The sequence below is a fragment of the Ranitomeya imitator genome, chromosome 2 (assembly GCF_032444005.1).
Source record: "Ranitomeya imitator isolate aRanImi1 chromosome 2, aRanImi1.pri, whole genome shotgun sequence".
In the NCBI taxonomy this organism is placed as follows: Eukaryota; Metazoa; Chordata; class Amphibia; order Anura; family Dendrobatidae; genus Ranitomeya; species Ranitomeya imitator.
Window position 1 is genome coordinate 250,070,470 of NC_091283.1, and position 26,801 is coordinate 250,097,270.

The 26,801-nt window shown below is 48.4% G+C and overlaps 2 protein-coding genes across 2 annotated transcripts in view; one reads left to right on the top strand and one right to left on the bottom strand.

The window, feature by feature from the left end:
- The window catches only part of LOC138667353 (oocyte zinc finger protein XlCOF22-like), a 44,324-nt gene extending 31,750 nt beyond the window's left edge, over positions 1–12,574 (bottom strand). Inside the window, exons 1-5 of the mRNA XM_069755583.1 lie at positions 12,438–12,574; positions 12,129–12,308; positions 11,924–12,047; positions 11,743–11,840; positions 7,814–7,904 (exon numbers count right to left, since the gene is read on the bottom strand). Of these exons, the coding sequence (XP_069611684.1) occupies positions 7,814–7,904; positions 11,743–11,840; positions 11,924–12,047; positions 12,129–12,308; positions 12,438–12,509 (565 nt within the window). The 5' untranslated portion in view covers positions 12,510–12,574. The remainder of the gene's footprint in view (positions 1–7,813; positions 7,905–11,742; positions 11,841–11,923; positions 12,048–12,128; positions 12,309–12,437) is intronic.
- The window catches only part of LOC138662926 (oocyte zinc finger protein XlCOF8.4-like), an 866,299-nt gene that overhangs the window by 660,322 nt on the left and 179,176 nt on the right, over positions 1–26,801 (top strand). The gene's annotated exons all lie outside the window — the stretch shown is intronic.

The following is a 26,801-nucleotide window of genomic DNA, read 5'->3' on the forward strand; positions in this document are numbered from 1 at the left end:
GGGCTGTGTTATTTACTGCGTGGTCTGGGCTGTGTTATTTACTGCGTGGCCTATATTAACGCATCGGGTATTCCACAATATGTATGTATGTATATAGCAGCCACATGGTATATACCACAAGCCACGTAGTACTATATACTAGTATATATATATATATATATATATATATATATATATATATATATTATATATATATATATATATATATATATATATATATATATATATATATATATATATACGGTATATACTCGAGTATAAGCCGACCCGAGTATAAGCCAACCCCCCTAATTTTGGCACAAAAAACTGGGAAAACTTAATGACTCGAGTATAAGCCTAGGGTGGAAAATGCAGCAGCTACTGGTAAATGTCAAAAGTAAAATAGATACCAATAAAAGTAAAATTAATTGAGACATCAGTAGGTTAAGAGTTTTTGAATATCCATATTGAATAAGGAGCCGCATATAATGCTCCATACAGTTCATGATGGCCCCATAAGATGCTCCATATTAAAATATGCCCCATATAATCCTCCATAAAGGTTAATAATGACCCCATAAGATGCTCCATAGACACATTTGCCCAATATAATGCTGCACAAACGTTGATTATGGCCCCATAAGATGCTCCATACAGACATTTACCCCATATAATGCTGCACAAACGTTATGGCCCCATAGGCCCCCCTGCCTCACAGGGGCCCCATAGCAGCTGCGTGAAATGCCGCTAGCTGAGGGCCCCTGGGGGAGCAGGGGCCCTAGGCACTGGCAGCTGCCTGCCCCTAACGCCGGCCCTGAATGAGCCCGCCTGTCTCGCCAGGGCCCCAGCACTTGCCCGGGTACACCAGGTGCTGACGCCAGCCCTGCATACAGACACTTGCCCCATATAGTGCTGCACAAACGTTATGGCCCCATAGATGCTCCATACAGACACTTGCCTCATTTGCTGTTGCTGCGATAAAAAAAAAAATCACATACTCACCTCTCCGTCACTCAGGCCCCCGACACTTTCAATGTTCACCTGCTCCCCGTTCCGGCGCCGATCCATCTTCAGCATCTTCTGCACTGACGTTCAGCAGAGGGCACGCACTAACCACATCATCGCGCCCTCTGACCTGAGCGTCACTGGAGAAAACGCTGAAGACGGAGCGGCGCCGGAACGGGGAGCAGGTGAATATCGCGCAGAGCTCCCCTCCCCGTTATACTCACTTGCTCCTGATGCTGTGCAGTCCCTGCTTCCCCACGCCGCACCTTCTTCCTGCATTGAGCGGTCACCGTTACTGCTCATTACAGTGATGAATATGTGGCTCCACCCCTATGGGAGGTGGAGCTGCATATTCATCACTGTAATGAGCGGTACCATGTGACCACTCAGTACCGGAAGAAGCTTCGGCGTCGGGGAAGCAGAGACCTGCAGGGACCACGCCAGGAGCAGGTGAGTATAATTTGACATCCCTGATCCCCCTCCCCTGCCGACCCCTAGGTATGACTCGAGTATAAGCCGAGAGGGGGACTTTCAGCCCAAGAAAATGGGCTGAAAATCTCGGCTTATACTCGAGTATATACGGTATATATATTATAGCATGGCTAAAGGGTCTGTAGTCGACGGGAGGTATGTGCCACATAAGTGCCTTGTTGCTGTAATGTAGCCCGGAGTATTTCTTTCTTGCACATAACCTTGTATATATATATATGTGTTTCAGGACCTGTGGTGATGTCAGACCACATGGCTAATCATGTGATGGGTTCTGGGTGTGGTTAGCTCTATATAAGACTGGCTAATGCTTTACACAGCAGATATGTATGGAGGTGGAACCCTCCTGAGTGTGTTAAGGCTCCAGGACTGAGCCTGAAGGACTGGACACTTTTTTTCTTGCCTGAGCCAGAGGCTATTTGTTTTCTGTTATTTTTACCAAATGGTTTATGATGCAATAAACCTTTGTGAACTTTTAAAGGAACGTGCCTCCTGAGTGTCAGCCGTCGCACCTGAGTGAGTGAAATCCCTACAATTGGTGGTAGACGTGCGGGCAGCATTCCCAGCGGAGACGCAAGTCTATTTTTGAATGTCTTGGGTCAAGTCTGTTGCAAGCCAGCAAGCATTGCCGGAGAAAATGGAGGACCTGCTGAAACACTTGGTCCAGATGCAGTCACAGCAGGAGCAAAAGCAGCAAGAGACCAACAGGCTGTTGATGCAGCAGATACAACAGAGCCAGCAAGAGCAACGGCAGAGCCAGCAGGAGCATCAGCAGTAGATGCAGCTTCTGGCAACCGCCATCCAGGACAAGGCGAGCGCCCCAACCCCAGGTCTGGCTGATGACACCCACGTCCGGAAGACGGTAAGATGCGCATTGCAGAAAATGACTCCCGGGGATGATGTTGAGGCCTTCCTGACGGTGTTTGAGAGGGTCGCTGAGAGGGAAAAACTTCCGCCAGAGCAGTGGGCAGAGGTACTGGCGCCATACCTGACGGGAGAACCCCAGAAGGCGTACTATGATTTGACCTTGCAGGATGCCAAAGAGTATCACAAATTGAAAGTTGAGATTCTCGCACGTTTGGGGGTGACACTGACTGTCAGAGCACAGCAAGTTCACTGCTGGGCCTATCACCGGGACAAACCGCCTCGCTCTCAAATGTTTGACCTGTTGCACCTGGTCCAGAAATGGCTGCAGCCAGAGTCATGTACACCTGCACAGATGGTGGAACGAGTGATGATGGATTAGTTTGTGCATTCCCTCCCGAGGTCCATACAGACTGGGGTTTCCCAGGGTGATCCCCAGAATGCTGATGAGCTCATCGGACTGGTTGAGAGATACCAAAGGTTGGAAGGCTCCTCCGGGAGGCAACCCATGCCGTACTGGGGGTCCCAGAAGGGAGCGGAGTCCCAAAAAGGGGTGGGACGTCCAAGGTCACAAAGGGCGGGGGAGGTGGTGCCCAAGGTCCCTACGGGTGATGTTATTTGTTGGAGGTGCCACAGGCCAGGACATATAGCTGCCCATTATACCCAGACCACTGAGCAGATGGACTGCAGCATGGGACGCCGTTGTTCATACTATGCATATCCAGCCTGCGGTGTGAATTCTCCGCCCAACGAGGGACCTCAAGCGTGTCCCGTAAAGGTGAACGGTCGTGCAGTAACGGCACTGTTAGACTCGGGGAGCCTAGTGACCCTGGTGAGGGCCACTTTTCCTCTCCACCTGCTCCCGGGAAAAAAGGTCAGAGTGCGGTGCATACATGGTGATGCAAAGGACTACCCTATGGCCAGGGTGGACATTGAAACGGCATGTGGCAGTGAGTCCCACATAGTCGGCGTCGTGCAGGACTTGTTGCACCCTATAATTATTGGCCGGGATTTCTGTTTGTTTTGGGATTTGTGGGGAAAAGGTTATGAGCTCCCTAGCAAGAGTAGGGAACCAATGAACCCTGGAAGGGTGTCGCCACACCCAGAGTCAGACAGGTTTCCTTTTTGTGTTCTGGTTGGGGATGAGGAGGAAGTGTCCCCTGCATCTGACATTCTGGAGTTAGAGGTGACCGGTGAAAATTTTGGGACTGCCCAACATAGGGACCCCACTCTGAGGGAAGCCTTTAATAATGTCACAGTTATTGATGGGGTGGTACAGGAGCCGGGGGCGGACACAAGATTTCCCCATTTTCTAATGAGTGGGGAGTTGTTGTACCGGGTCACGAAAATAAGGGAGGAGTTGGTGGAGCAGTTGGTAGTGCCGGGTCCATATAGACGGAAGGTGTTGGATATGGCCCATTCACACATCTTGGGTGGACACCCAGGGGTGGAAAAAACGCAGGAACGGGTTGTGCAGAAGTTCTATTGGCCTGGGTGTCACCGGGAAATAGTGAACTATTGCAGGTCCTGCCCTACATGTCAGCTAACTGCTCCCACTCCTCATTTCCGAAACCCCCTTGTGCCACTGCCCATTATTGAGGTGCCATTCGAGAGAATTGCCATGGACTTGGTCGGTCCCTTAGTTAAATCAGCCCGGGGCCATCAGTATATATTAGTCATCCTGGACTATGCCACACGCTATCCTGAGGCAATTCCCTTGAGAAATTCTTCTTCAAAGAGTATAGCTCGCGAGTTGGTCCATGTCTTTTCCCGGACAGGTCTGCCGAAGGAGATCCTGACTGACCAGGGGACACCTTTCATGAGCAAGGTGATGAGGGAATTATGCAAAGCCCTGAAAATCTCCCAGTTGAGGACCTCGGTGTACCCTCCCCAGTCAGATGGCCTTGTTGAGAGGTTTAACAAGACACTGAAGAGCATGCTGAGAAAAGCTATAGAGAAAGACGGTAGAGACTGGGATTGTCTCTTACCCTATCTGATGTTTTCCATTCGTGAAGTTCCACAGGCCTCCACAGGGTTCTCACCGTTTGAGCTTCTATATGGCCGACATCCGCGAGGACTCCTGGATATAGCCAAGGAAACCTGGAAAGCCGAAGTCACGCCCCACAGAAGCGTCATTGAGCATGTGGCCCTGATGCAGCAGAGGATTACAAAGGTGATGCCTATCGTGAAAGAACACCTCCTCCAGGCACAGGAAGCTCAGGCCAGAGTCTACAACCGGTCTGCAAGAGTGAGGCAGTTCAATCCGGGAGACCGAGTTCTTGTGTTAGTTCCGACGGTGGAAAGCAAGTTCTTGGCCAAATGGCAAGGGCTGTATGAGGTTGTCGAGAAACTTGGTGAAGTAAATTATAAAATTCACCAACCAGGAAGACGGAAACCATTCCAAGTATACCATGTCAACCGTGGCAAGATAGAGAGCCGACAGTAACTCCATCATTGTTAAGCAACCCAGAAGGTGATGTTGGAGCGGTTACTATAGCGGAGATGCTATCGAAGACCCAGAAACAGCAATGCCGGGAGTTACTCCAGAAAAACAGGGACCTGTTTTCTGAGTTGCCTGGGTACACGAAGGTCATAGAGCATGAGGTCCTGACAGAGCCACATGTGCGCCTGAACATGAAGCCCTATAGAATTCCTGAGGCCCGTCGAGAAGTAGTCTCCAAGGAAGTGGAGCGTATGTTGAAGCTTGGAGTCATTGAGGAATCCAAGAGCGGTTGGTCTAGCCCAATTGTCCTGGTCCCAAAACCTGATGGGGAGTGGAGATTTTGCAACGACTATAGGAAGTTGAATGAGGTCTCCAAGTTCGACGCATATCCCATGCCCCGCGTTGATGAGCTCATTGAAAGGCTTGGGCCCGCCAGGTACATAACCACCTTGGATTTGACGAAGGGGTATTGGCAGATCCCCATGGCACAGGAAGCCAAGGAGAAGACGGCGTTTTCTACACCAGATGGATGCTTCCAGTATGTCCGGATGCCATTTGGCCTACAGGGAGCTCCGGCCACCTTCCAAAGGGCTATGGATAGAATCCTTGCACCCCACAAGGCATACGCTGCTGCGTACCTAGATGATATCATCATCTTTAGCCCGGACTGGGAGAGTCATCTGGAGAAAGTCCAAGCGGTGTTTGATGCTATAAGAGAGGCCGGATTTACAATAAACCCGAAGAAGTGTGCCTTGGGTAAAGAAGAAGCTAAGTACCTTGGATACATAGTGGGTCATGGAGAAATAAGACCCCAAATCAGTAAAGTGGAGGCAATTCAAACATGGCCAAAACCAGTTTCCAAGAAGCAAGTTAAAGCCTTCCTGGGAATCGTGGGATATTACAGGAGGTTCATCCCAAACTTCGTCACGATGGCTGCGCCTCTGACTGACCTGCTAAAAGGGACAAAATCAGTAATGGTTAAGTGGTCCGAAGAAACAGAGTCAGCCTTCCAAGAAATGAAAGAGGCTTTATGTAAGCAACCCGTTCTGATGGCCCCAAACTTCAAGAAAGAGTTTATTCTTCAGACAGATGCCTCAGATGTTGGGGTGGGAGCAGTCCTTTCCCAAGAACTACATGGGGAGGAGCATCCTGTTCTCTATCTGAGTAGGAAGCTGTCCTCGTCTGAAAAGAACTACTCAGTCGTTGAGAAGGAGTGCTTGGCCATAAAATGGGCAGTGGACACATTACGGTACTATCTGCTGGGACGTAAATTTAGACCGATATCCGACCATGCCCCACTTAGGTGGATGAGGGAAACGAAGGGTAGAAATGCTAGAGTCACCCGTTGGTTCTTAGCCCTGCAGGACTTCAGTTTCCATGTGGAACATAGGGCCGGAAAGCTGCACGGTAATGCGGATGCCCTATCAAGAATCCCTTGTTTAGTGGGGGAAAGTGCCAAGCCCTACGGCTTTAGGCAGAGGGGGGAGGTATGTAGCATGGCTAAAGGGTCTGTAGTCGACCGGAGGTATGTGCCACATAAGTGCCTTGTTGCTGTAATGTAGCCCGGAGTATTTCTTTCTTGCACATAACCTTGTATATATATATGTGTTTCAGGACCTGTGGTGATGTCAGACCACATGGCTAATCATGTGATGGGTTCTGGGTGTGGTTAGCTCTATATAAGACTGGCTAATGCTTTACACAGCAGATATGTATGGAGGTGGAACCCTCCTGAGTGTGTTAAGGCTCCAGGACTGAGCCTGAAGGACTGGACACTTTTTTTCTTGCCTGAGCCAGAGGCTATTTGTTTTCTGTTATTTTTACCAAATGGTTTATGATGCAATAAACCTTTGTGAACTTTTAAAGGAACGTGCCTCCTGAGTGTCTGCCATCGCACCTGAGTGAATGAAATCCCTACAATATATAGACTGGATATATGTTTTCACGAATGTTTGAGCCCATGGATCCATTATATGTCCATTTTGCAAGTCGGCGAGAAAGTCTCGCCATACAGATGACACACGGATACTTTTTGGAGAAAAAAAATCGCATCCTTCATGAATATTTCTGCGTATCTCGACTGTAAAAAACAGACCGTATTTTTATACGTTAGGTGTGACGCCGGCCTAACTGAAAACTACAAATACAGACTAAACAACAGTAAATCAGAGTTGCGTTCATTTATGGTGGACCATTGGAGCTACTATGAATCCTGACCAGAAGATTAGAGGAAATAATATTGCTCCCCATTTCAGGAGAGATTGTGCAGTAATCTGAATTTCTTAGGATCAAAAACAATGTAATTTATGAGGTGGAGTGAATCCATGAAACCAGGGCTGGAGCCAACACATCTCCTGCAGGCGGGAATAAATGTATATTCCAGCCATCAGCCACGCACAGCTCAGAGATATATCATGGCACCGGTGTGATGGGTTTATGTAGATTATCACAATCCTCCTTGAAGTTAGTAGGTTTTTATACAAATTGAAAAGTCAGGATAAAGGGAAACTCTGTTATTGTCCAGAAATTCACACTTGGCCTCACTGCACATTTAATGTTGTCGCTCATAAAAGTGAAGTTTGGCCAGAAAGACTGGACCTGGTCTTGTAGGGACCATATGATCACATTCAGCAGCACAGAAGGGAGAGAAGGGAGATTCATCCGATAAGATCTCAGGGTTCTAGGAAGCCAACAGCATCATTACCCTCCGCTTTCTCTTACAGACCCATCATAATATTTTTCTTCTAGTGATTTTCTATTTTGGCAGCACATTCTAAGGACGCTGTCATTTGGCTTTATAGTTCACAGATCTGGGCAGGTAACAGCGTCTCCTAAACCCAAGGGGTAGGTGAATCTACCAGATTGTAAGATCTATAGAAAAGGGCATTCAATTTTGGGTGGAGGAGAATGTGGTGGTCTAGAGGCAAAATGGTGATCATGTTAATACGGCCGGACTACACCACCGATAAAGCAGCCACAGCCGGTGACTGAGAAGAATCTGTGACTTCTCTGCATTTAGTGGTTACTACTCACCTGGGTAGCCATATGTGGGAATCTCCTCTTTACACCGCTCATCACCCCTCACATATGTCTCTGTAATATTAATATGGGTCAGATCTTCACCCTGAAACAAATATTGTAAAAGTCACCGACAGATGGAGAAGTCACATCTATGATCAGCTCTAATCCTGCCATCTCCACCGTTCTCATTACACAAGTATAAAACATATAATACTGGTGGATAAAACAAGACTGAGCACAAGACCTTCACCGGCGTCTACACATCATACACTCCCTGACAGAAGTTATGTCGCTTATTCATGTTATGTAAATAAAAGCTTATAACCTGATATTTAAATTCATCCATTGGTTGTATAAATTATTCTTTTCAAAGCTGAAACTCTCCGAAATGTGGTTTAGTGTTATGATAAGGCAATTCAGTACCACAATGGACATAGAAGCCAGAGCACACACAGTGACCTGACAATAACCCAAAAACATAGAACGAGCTCTGAGACGTGGAAACTCTGTTGACCGCAACCCCTAATCCTCTCCAACACACACTAGAGGCAGCCGTGGATTGCGCCTAACGCTCCCGATGCAACTCGGCACAGCCTGAGAAACTAGCTAGCCTGAAGATAGAAAATAAGCCTACCTTGCCTCAGAGAAATACCCCAAAGGAAAAGGCAGCCCCCACATATAATGACTGTGAGTTAAGATGAAACGACAAACGTAGAGATGAAATAGATTTAGCAAAGTGAGGCCCGACTTTCTGAACAGAGCGAGGATAGAAAAGGTAACTTTGCGGTCAACACAAAACCCTACAAACAACCACGCAAAGGGGGCAAAAAGACCCTCCGTACCGAACTAACGGCACGGAGGTACACCCTCTGCGTCCCAGAGCTTCCAGCAAGCAAGAAAAAACAAATACGCAAGCTGGACAGGAAAAAACAGCAAACAAAATAACAAAAGCGGAACTTAGCTATGCAGAGCAGCAGGCCACAGGAACGATCCAGGAGGAAGCAAGTCCTATACTAGAACATTGACTGGAGGCCAGGATCAGAGCACCAGGTGGAGTTAAATAGAACAGCACCTAACGACTTCACCACATCACCTGAGGAAGGAAACTCAGAAGCCGCAGTACCACTCTCCTCCACCAACGGAAGCTCACAGACAGAATCAGCCGAAGTACCACTTGTGACCACAGGAGGGAGCTCTGCCACAGAATTCACAACAGTTTAGGTTAAGAAAATAAATTGGCATCATTGCAGAAATATTGATCACTTAAAGGACACAGAATGGTCAGATTTTGGCAAGACAAAAGTTTTGTCGCCTGGTCGTATAATGCACCCAATCCTAGCTTACATCCTCACCTGTGCTCAGTAAATGATTGGTTAATTAGTGTGTGTGTGTGTGTGTGTATGAAGCCCCAGAGTCCGGGTTGTCACAGTGGCATTGCTTTCCCCTTGGGGAGAGTGATGTCATGCTTGGAGGAGATGAAGGATAACTTTCACCAGGTAAATCTCACATACAACACGTTCACACTCCAGGCCAGAAGGGGGAGCTCCGAACCCGGTTTCAGAGTGAACTTCCCTTATATATTCTGGCTTGACAGGAAGTTAGAGAGCATTCTGTCAGACAGAGAAATGAGCAGTTGGTCCAGAGAGACCAAGGGAGCAGAGAGTGCCTGACAGCAGACTGGAGCAGTCTGAGCATAGGGACATGTTTGGAGCTGTGCAGCCGGAGGTGCTGCAGCTCAAGCATTGAAAGGATTAAGAAGGACAAACAGATTGTGGAAGAGATTGCACGAGAGAGAAAGCGCAGGAGGAGAACGCCAGTGGAACAGAGATGAGAGCTGGCTACCTCCCTGGATAGTGCAGATGCCGGTAGCCGGAAGACCGTGGCCGTGCTGAACTATACAGTGGCATAGCAGAAACCAGCAGGACAGCTGGATTGTAGAACATTTGTCCGCATTGATACCCAGGAGACACAGTGAAGACTATGTCATGATAAAGACCCTGTAAAAAGGTCCAGTTCACCTGTCATATGGGTTGTGTCCTAATCTTTATGAGGGACAGAGAGGAACTGTGAGGACCTTATTTGAAGCCTTAGGCACTTTGAGGAAGGCTTTAATCTACACCTGGTGAGAGGACTCTGGAGTTGCCTCCAAGCCGGCCGGACCCTGCCTTTCCTGTTGTCTGGTGCCCTGGACTGCAGTTGCCTGAAGCCTACAGTAAACCAGGTAAAGACATTGCAAACCTGTGTCCTCGTTCTTCATCGCACCATTCATCATCTTCACCTATACACTGGGAGCCCTGGGGACCTACTTCACCTGCGGGAAGTTATACCATCTAGCTGCCATACCATCACCCCAGTGGACCGCTTTAAGCATCGTCGGTCCCTACTGACCGAATACCACAGGTGGCGTCACAAACTATATTCATAAAACCCCTAAAAGACCTTTCCTTTAATTGGGCACCCAGGTACACCGTGACATCCCCTTTAAGTACTGGACCCGGTACGGAGTACACCACGGCCCAAGCGGGTGACTCGTGTGTATAAAGAGAAACCCAGCACCCCAGACCTTCACTTGAACTGCAACTTGAGTTCTGACAACATGCCAAAAATCCACCCTGCGACCAAAGCCTGGATTATCAAGAGGATGATGACCAGATCCACTGCAGAGGTGGCTGGCACCTTTAATATGCCTCAGCATCAAGTACAAAGAATTAAAAAAAGATTTGAAGAGACTGGAGATGTGTTTGAGAAGCCCAGGTCTGGCAGACCCCGCAAGACAACTGCACAGGAGGAACGTTTGTTGGTTAGAAAATCCAAAGGAAGCCCCTCTTCCACTGCAGCAGAGCTCCAACAGGCCTGGTCACCTCAAGTCCCTGTGTCAACTAGAACAATTTGTAGGATTCTGTCTCGAAATTGCCTCCATGGTTGAATCAGTGCCCTGAAGCCAGCACTAAACAAAAGGCAAATAAAAAACCGAGTGGCATTTGCAAAGTCTCACAGCCTGCTAAACAGATGGAGGCTGGAAAAGTGGCAGAAGGTGGATTTCTCTGATGAATCTTCAGTAGGATTACATCACAGCTGCCGCAATTACTACAGGAGACCTACTGGAGCCCGTATGGATCCAAAATACACCCAGAAAACAGTTAAATTTAATGGTGGAAAGATCATGGTCTGGGGTTACATTCAGTATGGGGTGTGCAAAACATTTGCAAGGTGGAAGGCAATATAGCCTAAAATATCAAGAAGTATTAGCTACCTCTTATATTCCAAATCATAAAAGGGGTCAAATTCTGCAGCCGGATGGTGCTCTATCTCATCCATCCATCTCTACAACAAAGTTCCTCCAGGCAAAAAAGAGCAAGGTGCTCAAGGACTGGCCAGCCCAGTCACCAGACATGAACATCATTGAACGTGTTTGGGTAGGATGAAAGAGGAAGCTTGGAAGACAAAACCAAAGAATCTAGATGAACTCTGGGAGGCATGTAAGACTGCATCCTTTGCTATTCCTGATGACTTCATTAATAAATTGTATGAATCATTGTTGAACCGCATGGATGCAGTCCTTCAAGCTCACGGAATTCACACAAATATTAAATATGACTCTAATTGCACCACAACTTCATTCACCAATGTTATGCAACATATATTTGTATTTTAGGTTAATTATTTATCACATTACTTTCTGTGGGCGACAAAACTTTTGTCTTGCCAAAATCTGACCATTCTGTGTCCATTAACTGATCGATATTTCTGCATTGATGCCAATTTATTTTCTTAACCTAAACCACATTTCGGAGGGTTTCAGCTTTCCAAAGAATAATTTATACAACCAATGGATGAATTTAACGTCAGGTTATAAGCTTTTATTTACATAACATGGATAAGCCACATAAATTCTGTCAGGGAGTGTAGTGGAGATCTCCTGACACCTTCTCTCCATCTACCTGATGATCCTGAGGAGCATTGGGATCTTCTTGCTTGCAGTCTTGTGGAAGAAGAGGACGGGGACATCTCTCTGGTGTTGTTTTCTTACTAGATAGATCTGGGGGAAACACATACAGGGAGTGAATTCATTCTACATATACAGATAATTTTAGGCTGTATGTATTTAGTCCTGTCTATTACCTGGAGATGTGAGGGGCTGGGGAACCTCCATTATGACGTCCTTGTACAGATCTCTGTGTCCTTCTAAATACTCCCACTCGTCCATGGAGAAATAGACAGCGACATCCTGACTCCTTATAGGAACCTGACACATACAATGATACCGTCACCCCCCTGATCCCTTCATAGTGTTACTGTATAATGTCCCAGCATTCCCAGCAGTCACCTCTCCAGTCAGCAGCTCAATCATCTTGTAGATGAGTTCTAGGATCTTCTGGTCATTGATGTCCTCATGGATCAGGGGGTGAGGTGGAGGCCCCGTGATTGGGCTCAGGGGTCTTCCCCATCCCTCAGACACAGGGTCCTGACAGCGATCACTAGAGGTCTTCTTCACCACTGTGTAATCCTGGTAATGGAGAGACACATTAATAAATCTCAGTACAGACATTTCCAGAGTCCTCACCTCTCCAGTTCTGTCCATCTGTTATTCCCATAGATAAGAATGATGTAATGTGACGTCTTCAGAATCTCTCACCTCTCCAGTAAGCCGGAAGAGGATCGCTAGGGTGAGGTGTAATATCCTCTCCGCCATCTTGTCTCTGTCCATATCTATCTTTGATGGGTAAATCAGGAAAATGTTCTTTTGTAGAGGATCTTCACTGAGAGGATCTGATATTGTAGAGACCTGAATGAGAAGATGAGCCGATGTAACATCAGAAGAATCCTGTAATAATACAATTACTGGAGATAATAAGGGAAACATATGAGGAGATTTATTATTTTACAGTATTTAGTTTCCTTCTTTACATCTACTAATAAATCCTATATATTTAGGCCACAGACAACAAGCAGTTTCCTCCTCGGAGTCGGCAGCTGAATACGTTTCTCATAGACTCATCTTCCATAACGCTAATTCTCGTCTCATTTACCGACCCTGGAATCGGCATTAGCAATACTGCAGGAGATATTCATTACACGCGACATGAGAAATAACTACTTCATGATGAGGACGACATCTTCATCTTCTACTACGGCTCAAGAGACAGATTTGGCCAGAGTCGGTCACTATATGAAGCCACCGGCCTCTATATGAAGGTTTCCCCTCTTCCCCACACTGTAATCTTCTATCACATTAGATCTCAGCTCTGATTCATACACAGAAGTTTGAGGCTTTTATAAAAGCTTTTTGGTTTCCACAATCAACGCGGACAGAAATGATCTGATCATTGTGTTGTCATTCGATATTGTGTGTAATAAACTCTCCTTCATCAATGATTTCTTCCTTTCTAATTCTCTTAGGGTATGTGTCCACGTGCAGGAAACGCTGCGTGTCTGACGCTGCATAGAGCCGCAGCGTCAGACACGCAGCGTCCAGATGTTACAGCATAGTGGAGGGGATTTAATGAAATCCCGTCTCCACTATGCGTGGTAACACGCACGCGGTGGCCCTGCGACTCCGGACATGCGCGTCTTTTCAGATCGCAGCATGTCCGTATATCTTGCGGCGACGCTGCGTCGCCGCAAGATATAGCACAGGGCCCTATGGTGGGGTTCGATGATGCCGGATGTGTGCTGTGAACACATCCGGCATCATCGCGTCCCAGAAAGGGGGCGGGGCTTACCGCAGAGCGGCTAAGCCGCTCCGACGATACCGCCGGCCATCCTGATCGTGGACACATACCCTTAATCTCCTGGCCCTTACTAAAACCTGGATCCAGCAGTCAGACACCACCGCTGCTGCTGCTCTTTCATATGGTGGACATTTCTCTCATACCCCAAGATCGGACAACAGAGCAGGTGGAGGCGTTGGTCTGCTCCTTTCACCCAAATGTACCTTCCAAGTTATCCCCCAAGTACCCTCACTTGTCTTCCCTTCCTTTGAGGTCCATGCTGTCAGACTCTACATCCCCTTCTCCATGGGAGTGGCGGTGGTGTATCGTCCTCCCGGCCCCTCTCATCAGTTCCTGGATCACTTTGCCACCTGGCTTCCACACTTTCTCTCCTGTGACACCCCCACCCTCATCATGGGTGATTTCAACATCCCCATTGCTTCTTCCCTCTCCCCATCTGCTTCTCACCTTTTATCTCTAACCTCCTCTTTCGGCCTCTCGCAGCATACTAACTCCCCAATGCATGAAGATAGAAACTCCCTCGACTTTGTCTTCTCCCGGCTTTGCTCAGTGGATGATTTCACAAACTCCCCTCCCCCGCTCTCTGACCACAACCTTCTTTCATTCTCTATCAAGAACTGCCATCCCACTCAGGTCACCCCCATTTTCCACACTTATAGCAACATACAGGCCATTAACACCCAGAAACTTATGAAGAACTTGCAGTCCTCATTGGCCCCAATCTCCTCTATCTCATGTCCTGATTCTGCTCTGAAGCATTACAATGAAACCCTGCAAAGTGCCCTGGATGAAGCGACACCTCCTATACATAAAACAACTCAGCACAGACGGCGACAACCGTGGCACATGCTGCAAACACATTTCCTGCAGCGGTGCTCCAGGTGCGCCGAACGTCTGTGGAGAAAATCTAATTTACCTGAAGATTTCATCCATTATAAGTTCATACTAAAAACATACAACTCTGCCCTTCACCTCTCCAAACAAACCTATTTCAACACCCTCATCACCTCGCTGTCCAATAACCCTAAACGTCTCTTTGACACTTTCCAGTCCCTACTCAACCCAAGAGTGCAGGCCCCAACCACTGATCTCCGCGCTGACGATCTGGCCAATTACTTCAAAGAAAAAATTGACCACATTCGACAGGAAATCATCTCCCATTCTCTTCATACCATGCACTGTCCTCCCTCTCCCACTGCATCTAGTTCACTCTCTGACTTTGAACCAGTTACAGAAGAAGAAGTAATCAGGCTCCTTGCATCTTCTCGCCCAACCACTTGCACCAGTGACCCCATTCCATCACATCTCCTCCAGTCCCTTTCCCCGGCTGTCACCTCTCACCTAAGAAAAATATTCAACCTTTCTCTCACTTCCGGTATTTTTCCATCCTCATTTAAGCATGCCATCATACATCCATTACTTAAAAAACCATCCCTCGATCAAAACTGTGCCACTAATTATAGACCTGTCTCTAATCTTCCCTTCATCTCTAAATTCCTCCAACGCCTGGTCCACTCCCGTCTTACCCGCTATCTCTCAGATAACTCTCTTCTCGACCCTCTTCAATCTGGTTTCCGCTCTTTGCACTCTACTGAAACTGCCCTCACTAAAGTCTCTAATGATCTACTAACAGCTAAATCTAATGGTCACTACTCCATGCTAATTCTCTTGGATCTCTCTGCAGCATTCGACACTGTGGATCATCAGCTCCTCCTCACTATGCTCCACTCCATCGGCCTCAAGGACACCGTTCTCTACTGGTTCTCCTCCTATCTCTCTAACCACTCCTTCACTGTATCTTTTGCTGGTTCCTCCTCCTCTCACCTTCCCCTTACTGTTGGGGTTCCTCAAGGATCAGTCCTAGGCCTCCTCCTCTTCTCTTTGTATACTGCCCCTATTGGACAAACAATCAGTATATTTGGTTTCCAGTACCATCTCTATGCTGACAACACCCAATTATACACTTCTCCTGTTATCACGCCAACCTTTTTAGTAAACACCAGTGATTGTCTTACCGCTGTCTCTAACATCATGTCCTCCCTCTATCTGAAACTGAACCTGTCAAAAACTGAACTTCTCGTGTTCGCTCCCTCTACTAACCTACCTTTGCCTGACATTGCCATCTCCGTGTGCGGATCCACCATTACTCCAAAGCAACATGCCCGCTGCCTTGGGGTCATACTTGATTCCGAGCTTTCATTCACCCCCCACATCCGATCACTGGATTGCTTTTCTTATCTGCATCTCAAAAACATTTGTAGAATTCACCCTTTTCTAACTTTCAACTCAGCAAAAACTCTTACTGTTTCACTTATTCATTCTCGTCTGGACTATTGTAACTCTGTACTAATCGGCCTCCCTCTTACCAAAATCTCCCCGCTCCAATTTGTCCTGAATGCTGCAGCGAGGATCATATTCCTCACCATTACACCGATGCCTCTACCTTGTGCCAGTCATTAAACTGGTTACCCATCCACTCCATCCAGTACAAAACTACTACCCTCATCAACAAAGCACTCCATCGCTCAGTACCACCCTACATCTCCTCTCTGGTCTCAGTCTACCAACCTACCCGTGCCCTCCGCTCCGCTAATGACCTCAGGTTAGCATCCTCAATAATCAGAACCTCCAACTCCTGTCTCCAAGACTTTACACGTGCTGCACCGATTCTTTGGAATACACTTCCCATGTTAATACGATTAATCCCCAATCCCCACAGTTTTAAGCGTGCCCTAAAAACTCATTTGTTTGGCCTACCACCTCAACGCATTAACCTAACTATCCCTGTGTGGCCCATTAAAAAAACTAAACAAAACAAAAAAAAACATAATCGGGTTACTCGCATCATGTTCTGTACTGCTACATACTTAGGCAGTTAACTGGTTCATGCAGCTTTACATGAACACCCCAGCCTTACACTATGGCTGGTCCGAACAACGAAAGCAATTGTTACCATCCACCTCTCGTGTCTCCCCTTTTCCTCATAGTTTGTAAGCTTGCGAGCAGCAGGGCCCTCATTCCTCTTGGTATCTATTGTGAACTGTGATTTCTGTTATGCTGTAATGTCTATTGTCTGTACAAGTCCCCTCTATAATTTGTAAAGCGCTGCGGAATATGTTGGCGCTATATAAATAAAATTATTATTATCCCAAAGTCTCCATGTACAGTGATTTATGGGGTTTATTTCTGGCCTTAGGCTTTCCTATATTACAGGAAAAACACCAGAAAAAAAACAGATATTAAAATGTTTCTATAGAAAATTGGCTCCAACAATTCTTGTAAAAAGAAAAAACATAGAAAAAGCAGAAGACACATTTTATAATTTTTAACATGTTTTTGTGCACCAGAACATAGATGTACACCACAGGGATGGCACAAATGAGGCTTCAACAAAAACCCTGGCAGTTTAACCACTTGCTACTGTGAAAAGCAAACATGACATCTAAAGGTACCTTCACACTGAGCGACGCTGCAGCGATATAGACAACGATGCCGATCGCTGCAGCGTCGCTGTTTCTTCGTTGTGTGGTCGCTGGAGAGCTGTCACACAGACAGTTCTCCAGCGACCAACGATGCCGAAGTCCCCGGGTAACCAGGGTAAACATCGGGTTACTAAGCGCAGGGCCGCGCTTAGTAACCCGATGTTTACCCTGGTTACGATTGTAAATGTAAAAAAAAACAAACACTACATACTCACATTCCGGTGTCTGTCGCGTCCCCCGGTGTCAGCTTCCCTGCACTGTGTAAGCGCCGGCCATAAAGCACAGCGGTGATGTCACCGCTGTGCTCTGTCTGCTTTACGGCCGTCCGGCGCTGACACAGTGCAGGGAAGCTGACGCCGGGGGACGCGACAGACACCGGAATGTAAGTATGTAGTGTTTTTCTTTTTTACATTTACAATGGTAACCAGGGTAAATATCGGGTTATTAAGCGTGGCCCTGCGCTTAGTAACCCGATGTTTACCCTGGTTACAAGTGAAGACATCGCTGGATCGGCGTCACACACGCCGATTCAGCGATGTCAGCGGGTGATCCAGCGATGAAATAAAGTTCTGGCCTTCTAGCTCCGACCAGCGATGTCACAGCAGGATCCTGATCGCTGCTGCATGTCAAACACAACGATATCGCTATCCAGGACGCTGCAACGTCACGGATCGCTATCGTTATCGTTCTAAAGTTGCTCAGTGTGAAGGTACCTTAAGAACATAGTAACATAGTTATTAAGGTTGAAAGAAGACTTTATGTCCATCTAGTTCAACCCATAGCCTAACCTAACATGCCCTAACATGTTGCTCCAGAGGAAGGCAAAAAAAAAACCCATGTGGCAAAGAGTAAGCTCCACATTGGGGAAAAAAATTCCTTCCCGACTCCACATACGGCAATCAGACTAGTTCCCTGGATCAACGCCCTATCAAGGAATCTAGTGTATATACTCTGTAACATTATACTTTTCCAGAAAGGTATCCAGTCCCCTCTTAAATTTTAGTAATGAATCACTCATTACAACATCATACGGCAGAGAGTTCCACAGTCTCACTGCTCTTACAGTAAAGAATCCGCGTCTGTTATTATGCATAAACCTTCATTCCACCAGAAGTAGAGGATGCCCCCTTGTCTCTGGGGAATAACAACCCAACAGTGTAAACTTATGGCACCTGCTGTCTACAGGTGAGCAACCGCAGCCTGCAGAATACGCCTGCCCAGGCTTGCTTCTGAGGATGCCTGAGTATGGACATTGTAATGTTTTGAAAAGGTGTGCAGGCTAGACCAGGTTGCAGCTTTGCAAACCTGCCCTGCAGATGCTTGACTCCGAATGGCCCAGGAAGCACCCACCGACCGAGTGGAGTGTGCCCTGAGGCTCGCAGGAATAGGCTTGCCTCTTCAATGGTCGACCGAATCCATCTGGCAATTGTCGACTTAGAAGCGGCCAGTCTCTTCCGGTGTCCAGCCGGGAGCAAGAACAGAGCATCCGTCTGACGAAAGGATGCTGTCCTGGACACGTACTTCCTGAGAGCTCTGGCAAGATTCAAGGAGTGAAGAGCCTTCTCCACGCGGTGCGTTGGAGTAGGGCAAAGTGACGGAAGTACGATCTCTTCATTGAGGTGGAAGGAAGACACCACCTTCGGGAGGAAAGTAGGGGACGGTCTGAGGACCACCTTGTCTCAGTGGAACGTAAGGAACGGCGTCCGACAGGAAAGAGCAGCCAACTCTGAGAGTCGTCTGACCGAGGTAATAGCGACAAGGAAGGTCACTTTCCATGAAAGAAGAGATAGAGGGATGTCCTGCAATGGCTCGAAGGGAGATTCCTGCAGGACACCTAGGACCAAATTAAGGTCCCAAGCCTCTAGAGAATCCCTGAAAAAAAGTTCTGACCTGAGGCTTGGAAGCGATTTTCCGTTGAAAAAGGACTTACAAGGCCGAGATCTGCCCTTTAAGGGACTGGACTTTAAGCCCCAAGTCCAGACCGGATTGGAGGAAATCCAGGTTGATAGGGATGTTGAAAACCATCAGAGGGCGGCCTCTGCTTCTGCACCAATCGAAGAAGATCCTCCAGATCCGATGGTAGATGCGCGATGACAACGGCTTTCGGGCATTGATCAAGGTGGAAACTATCTCGCGGGAGAAACCCGCTTGAGTCAGAACCCAGGATTCAACAGCCATGCCGTCAAGCACAGGGCCCCTGAGTTCTGGTGGTAAATCGGGCCCTGAGAAAGTAGATCTGGACGATCTGGTAGGCACCAAGGAACGTCTGCGAGGAGCTGGATCAGCTCTGCATACCACGCCCTGCGAGGCCAATCCGGAGCGATGAGAATCACTGGGACACACTCTGCCTTGATCTTCCTGATTACTCTGGGAAGCAGGGGCAGGGGGGAAACAGGTAAGGGAGGCGAAACTGACTCCAAGGAAGGACTAGCGCGTCCGCCCCTATTGCTCTGGGGTCCCGGGACCCTAGCGCGTCCACCCCGATTGCTCTGGGGTCCCGGGACCGGGCTACAAATTGAGGTACCTTGGCATTGAACCCGGAAGCCATCAAGTCTACGTCCAGAGTACCTCAACGATGGCAAATCTGTTGGAATATGTCCTGATGGAGAGACCACTCTCCTGAGGCGAGACCTTGCCGGCTGAGGAAATCCGCGGCCCAATTCTTCACTCCTGGAATGTGAACTGCCAATATGACCGAGAGGTTGTTTTTGGCCCAGCGAAGGATGTGCTCTACCTCGCGCATTGCAGCTCTGCTGCGGGTTCCCCCTTGATTGTTTATATAAGCCACAGCCGTGGCATTGTCTGACTGTATACGGATGGGGCGGCCTGCTAGGAGATGATGGAACCACTTTAGGGATAGCCGAATTGCACGTATCTCCAGGATATTGATCGGAAAGGTGAGACTCGTGATGAGTTCAAGTTCCCTGCACAGTGTGATGGCGAAAAACCACACCCCAGCATAGGAGGCTGGCATCGGAAGTGACTACCAGCCAATGGACTGGGAGGAAAGACCTCCCTTGGAGGAGAGAGGATCGGAGCATCCACCATTGGAGTGACTGCTTGCCCCAAGGAGAGGACACAGTTGGTCGAGGGAAAAGGGACTCCCGTCCCATGCGTCCAGCAGAGCATGCTGTAGGGGACGGAGGTACAGTTGCGCAAATGGAATTGTCTCCATTGCGGCCACCATCTTCCAGAGAATCCTCATGCCAAAATGGATGGAACAAGGGGACGGCTGAAGAAGCTTCCAGACCCCCTGTTGAAGAGCCAGGACCTTGTCCCGAGGAAGAAGCACCAACCCTAGGGAGGTGTCCAGGGTCATGCCCAGAAAGGAGATACTTTGACCTGGAACAGGAGACTACTTTTTTTAGGTTGATCAACCAGCCCAACCGAGAAAGATTATCCAAGGAAAAGCGAACGCTCTCCTCGCAAGCTCAGAAAGATGTGCCTTTGACCAGTAAGTCGTCTAGGTAAGGAAGCACAATTAGACCCCGAAAATGCAGAATGACCATGACAGCCACCATGACCTTTGTGAAAACTCTGGGGGCAGTGGCAAGGCCGAAGGCCAAGGCCGTGAATTGAAAATGTTCTTCTCCGACGGCGAAGCGAAGGAACCTTTGATGAGGTGGGAAGATTGGGATGTGGAGGTACGCATCCCGGATGTCGATGGATGCTAAGAATTCGCCTTGTTCTATTGAGGCAATGACGGAACGGAGAGATTCCACCATGAAATGACGGACTTTGACAAATCTGTTCAAGAGCTTTAGGTCCAGGATGGGCCTTACCGTTCCATCCCTTTTGGGGACCATAAACAGATTTGAATAAAAGCCACAGAACCTTTCGTCCTCTGGGACAGGGACAATCACTCTGTCTTGTCGGAGCGACTGAATGGCCTTGGAAAAAGCCCGAGCGCGCATTCCCACTTCGAGAGGGCGCTAAGCGAAAAACTGGGTTGGAGGGGGGAAGGAAAAATCGATTTTGTAATTGGAGGACACCAGATCCCTGACCCACTCATCGTGAACGACTGAGAGCGAGACATGACGAAACAAAAGAAGGCGTCTGCCTACTTTGCTGGTGTCATCCGGAAGAGATTGCGAGTCATTTAGAGGAAGACGGTTGGGGTCTGGATCCCCTGGACCAAGGCTGTGTCGAGCGGTGCCCCGAGCCAGGGGAATTGGCTGAGGAATGCCATGCGTAAGATCCACGAAAGGGCTGAAAACGAGCCTGCGGCTGTCGTCAGAACGGTTGTCTGAACCTCTGCTGGGGAAGGGAAGTACTTTTTCCCCCCGTAGTGTCTGAAATCAGTTTGTCCTGCTTTTCGCCAAATAGACGGCCCCCGATATGTGGCAGAGATGTGAGGGACTTTTTAGAGATGGAGACCGTTTGCCAATTCCTCAGGCATAGCGCTCTTCTAATCGCCACAGCGTTTGAAGCCGTAAGTGCAGAGCAGTTCGCCGCGTACAGGCGAACTGGACTGGATTACTAAGTAATCACCCACCAGGGAAATTTGATTTGCTAGCTCCGCTAAGTCAGAAGGAAGATCACTGCTTTGTAAGGCCTTGTGCAGGGAGTCTGCCCAAGAAGTCACGGCTTTGACTACCCAGGCAGCAGCGAAGGAGGGAAAGAGTGCCGAGCCTGAAGCCTCGAAAGATATCAACTAGGCGGTCTGTGGGATCTTTGACAGAAGGTCTGTCCGGCACGGAGAGGACAGTTTTAGAGGACAAACGTGAGACAGGAGGATCCACAGGAGGGGATTCTGTCCATTGTTTGCGGAGATCAGGAGAAAAAAGGATATTTGGACTCTAGAGATCTCTGGCCCTGAAAGCGTTTGTCTGGACACTCCTTATGCCACTGGACTATGTCCTGGAACTGCGGGTGATTGGCAAACACCCTGTGAGTACGTTTTGTCCTTTTAAAAGATACCGAATTATCCATACTGGAGGTCGCCGGTTCCTCATCAACCTAAAGGGACTGGTTGACGGCCTCGATGAGACTATCTATAGTGCTCTGATAACGTGGCGACTCCAGATCTAGAGGCCCATCAGACTCAGGATCAGAGTCCTGGTTGGAAGAGGTGCATGAGGAGCGAGAACAGGAAGTGGAGCTAACGGATGCCGAGGCACCAGAGGACCTGGGGGACGAGCTACAGACACGCTTCCTAGATAGCCGCTTGTGCCTAGAGTGAGAGCGGCCCCTGCAGGCTGAAGATTCCGCAGCCGTAGGGGAAGCTTCCTGAATAGGCGGATTAGTGGTCCTGCTCCTGGTTGGATCCTGGAGGGACTCGATAGCTTTAGTCAAAGACGCCATAGATTGCGAAAGTGACACAGCCCACTCAGTGGGACTGGTCACTGTGGGTTCGTTTGCAGCAGGGGGCTCTTGAGTGCATTTAGGGTCACAAGCATTACAGAGTGGAACAGTATGCCCGCTTGGTAGCGCAGCCTGACAGGAGGTGCAAGAAGTGAAGAACACTGTATGTGTTTTTGCAGACTTTTTGGGTTTATGCAGAGACATGTTGTCAGCTAACCTCCATGCAGGGCGGTGGGGCACCTGTGCAGCTAGTGATCGGAGCACTGTGTGCAGGAGTAGGAGGGCCTGTGTCAGTGTGCAGCGCACCTACCCAGGTCCTGTGTCCGGAAGCCACACTGAGACCGGAGAGGGACGTACTCCTTGATTTGGTGGCATTCTGAGGCTACTGAGAGACAGCGGGAGCTCTCTCTTCTGTCCAAGATAGCTGCCAAGAGTTAAGAGGCGCTTTTCGCAATGTGCGAGAAGCGCTGAAGCGGTGGGCAGGGCCTCTCGCTTGACGCGAGCAGTGGGCAGAACGCGGCCTAGCTAAGGCCGAAGCCGGGGACTAAACTAGCGGTGCCCAGCCACGAAATGCGGCCGAGCCCGCGGTGCGCTTGGGAGCCCCCTACCCTATCAGACTCACCGCTTGTGCTCCTCTTCAGGTGAGGTACAAGGGAAGGAGCAGTGAACCTCAATCCACCACCCTCTTGATGAGGGCGTGGAGAGGGACTGAGGAGCTCCATGCAGCATCGCTGTTCCACAGTGGTGGTGCAGAGGGAGGGCGGCCTGACTGTGCTCAGTGAAAGTGCCTCTGTGTATTCTAAGTGTTCGCTCCCCTAGGATTTCACAGGGCTAGGTCACGGCCAAACATCCCATGTTGCAGGAAAGGATATGGGGAGTAAACTCGTCGTGCTCACCTGTTGGTGTTTCGGGGGAGATCAGCCCTGTTAAAAGGGTCCGTCGCCCCCTTCGTCCTATTGCGCAAAGATAAAAATAAAAATTAAAAAAATGAAACGTCTGGAAAAATTCAGACGCAGTGTGCCTCCAACGGACACTAAGCAAGAACTGGTATTATCCGGAGCCAGTGGGCGGTGTATACCACAGAGGAGGAGCTAACCTTTTTTGTATTTACTTAGTGTCAGCCTCCTAGTGGCAGCAGCATACACCCACCGTCCTGTGTCCCCAATGTGGCGATGGAGAAAATGGTTTATCAATGAATGTACTTAATTCCTGCAGTACTCGGGGGTGTATCCCATACGGGCCCGGAGATTTGTCAATTTTAGTGATTTTTAGATGCCGCCTTACTTCCTGCTGGGTTAAGCAGGTGATATATAATGGGGAATTTTTGTTATCACTGATCATATTGTCTGCCATGGGATTTTCCTGAGTAAATACCGTATTTTTCGCTTTGTAAGACGCTCCGGATTATAAGACGCACCCCAAATTTTGAGGAGAAAAATAGGAAAAAAACTTTTTTTAATAAATTGGTGGGGCGTCTTATAATCCATGTGTCTTATTACTCACAAGGGGTTGTGGCTGCAGTGGATCAGGGTCCCAGGGTCGTTGCTGGAGGCAAGAGTGGAGCATTGCTGCAGGCTGGGATGAGGGGGTCTGCTGGGGGGCTCCTGTGCTGCAGGGGGGCTCCTGTTATGTTTGCTAATGACAGGTGTTATGAAGGCAATCCAGAAACACAGTGTACTTAGCGATCAGAGCGCACACAGTGATCTGACAAATACCCAAAAATACAAGAACGAGCTCTGAGACGTGGAAACTCTGTAGACTGCACACCTGATCCTATCCTAAACACAACTAAAAGCGGCTGTGGATTGCGCCTAACAACTACCTAGGCAACTCGGCACAGCCTAAGAAACTAGCTAGCCTGAAGATAGAAAAATAGGCCTGACTTGCCCCAGAGAAATTCCCCAAAGGAAAAGGCAGTCCCCCACATATAATGACTGTGAGTAAGATGAAAAGACAAAACGTAGGGATGAAATAGATTCAGCAAAGTGGGGCCCGATATTCTAGGACAGAGCGAGGACAGTAAAGCGAACTTTGCAGTCTACAAAAAACCCTAAAGCAAAACCACGCAAAGGGGGCAAAAAAAACCCACCGTGCCGAACTAACGGCACGGCGGTACACCCTTTGCGTCTCAGAGCTTCCAGCAAAACAAAAGACAAGCTGGACAGAAAAAAAGCAACAAAAAAGCAAAAGGCACTTAGCTATACAGAGCAGCAGGTCACAGGAACAATCAGGAGAAGCTCAGATCCAACACTGAAACATTGACAAGGAGCAAGGATAGCAGCATCAGGCGGAGTTAAGTAATGAAGCAGTTAACGAGCTCACCAGAACACCTGAGGGAGGAAGCTCAGAAGCTGCAGTACCACTTGTGACCACAGGAGTGAATTCAGCCACAGAATTCACAACAGTACCCCCCCCCCTTGAGGAGGGGTCACCGAACCCTCACCAGAGCCCCCAGGCCGACCAGGATGAGCCGCATGAAAGGCACGAACAAGATCGGAAGCATGAACATCAGAGGCAAAAACCCAGGAATTATCTTCCTGAGCATAACCCTTCCATTTAACCAGATACTGGAGTTTCCGTCTAGAAACACGAGAATCCAAAATCTTCTCCACAATATACTCCAATTCCCCCTCCACCAAAACCGGGGCAGGAGGCTCAACAGATGGAACCATAGGTGCCACGTATCTCCGCAACAACGACCTATGGAATACATTATGTATGGAAAAGGAGTCTGGGAGGGTCAAACGAAAAGACACAGGATTGAGAACCTCAGAAATCCTATACGGACCAATAAAACGAGGTTTAAATTTAGGAGAGGAAACCTTCATAGGAATATGACGAGAAGATAACCAAACCAGATCCCCAACACGAAGTCGGGGACCCACACGGCGTCTGCGATTAGCGAAACGTTGAGCCTTCTCCTGGGACAAGGTCAAATTGTCCACTACCTGAGTCCAGATCTGCTGCAACCTATCCACCACAGAATCCACACCAGGACAGTCCGAAGACTCAACCTGTCCTGAAGAGAAACGAGGATGGAACCCAGAATTGCAAAAAAATGGAGAAACCAAGGTAGCCGAGCTGGCCCGATTATTAAGGGCGAACTCAGCCAACGGCAAAAAGGACACCCAATCATCCTGGTCTGCAGAAACAAAACATCTCAGATATGTTTCCAAGGTCTGATTGGTTCGTTCGGTCTGGCCATTAGTCTGAGGATGGAAAGCCGAGGAAAAGGATAGGTCAATGCCCATCCTACCACAAAAGGCTCGCCAAAACCTTGAAACAAACTGGGAACCTCTGTCAGAAACAATATTCTCAGGAATGCCATGCAACCGAACCACATGCTGAAAGAACAAAGGTACCAAATCAGAGGAGGAAGGCAATTTAGCCAAGGGCACCAGATGGACCATTTTAGAAAAGCGATCACAGACCACCCAAATGACTGACATCTTTTGAGAAACGGGAAGGTCAGAAATGAAATCCATCGAAATATGTGTCCAAGGCCTCTTTGGGACCGGCAAGGGCAAAAGCAACCCACTGGCACGAGAACAGCAGGGCTTAGCCCTAGCACAAATCCCACAGGACTGCACAAAAGTACGTACATCCCGTGACAGAGATGGCCACCAGAAGGATCTAGCCACTAACTCTCTGGTACCAAAGATTCCAGGATGACCAGCCAACACCGAACAATGAAGTTCAGAGATAAGTTTATTAGTCCACCTATCAGGGACGAACAGTTTCTCTGCTGGACAACGATCAGGTTTATTCGCCTGAAATTTTTGCAGCACCCGCCGCAAATCAGGGGAGATGGCAGACACAATGACTCCTTCCTTGAGGATACCCGCTGGCTCAGATAAACCCGGAGAGTCGGGCACAAAACTCCTAGACAGAGCATCCGCCTTCACATTTTTAGAGCCCGGAAGGTACGAAATCACAAAGTCGAAGCGGGCAAAAAATAACGACCAACGGGCCTGTCTAGGATTCAAGCGCTTGGCAGACTCGAGATAAGTCAAGTTCTTATGATCAGTCAATACCACCACGCGATGCTTAGCTCCTTCAAGCCAATGACGCCACTCCTCGAATGCCCACTTCATGGCCAGCAACTCTCGATTGCCCACATCATAATTACGCTCAGCGGGCGAAAACTTCCTGGAAAAGAAAGCACATGGTTTCATCACTGAGCAATCAGAACCTCTCTGTGACAAAACCGCCCCTGCTCCAATCTCAGAAGCATCAACCTCGACCTGGAACGGAAGAGAAACATCTGGCTGACACAACACAGGGGCAGAACAAAAACGACGCTTCAACTCCTGAAAAGCTTCCACAGCAGCAGAAGACCAATTAACCAAATCAGCACCCTTCTTGGTCAAATCGGTCAATGGTTTGGCAATGCTAGAAAAACTACAGATGAAGCGACGATAAAAATTAGCAAAGCCCAGGAACTTTTGCAGACTTTTCAGAGATGTCGGCTGAATCCAATCC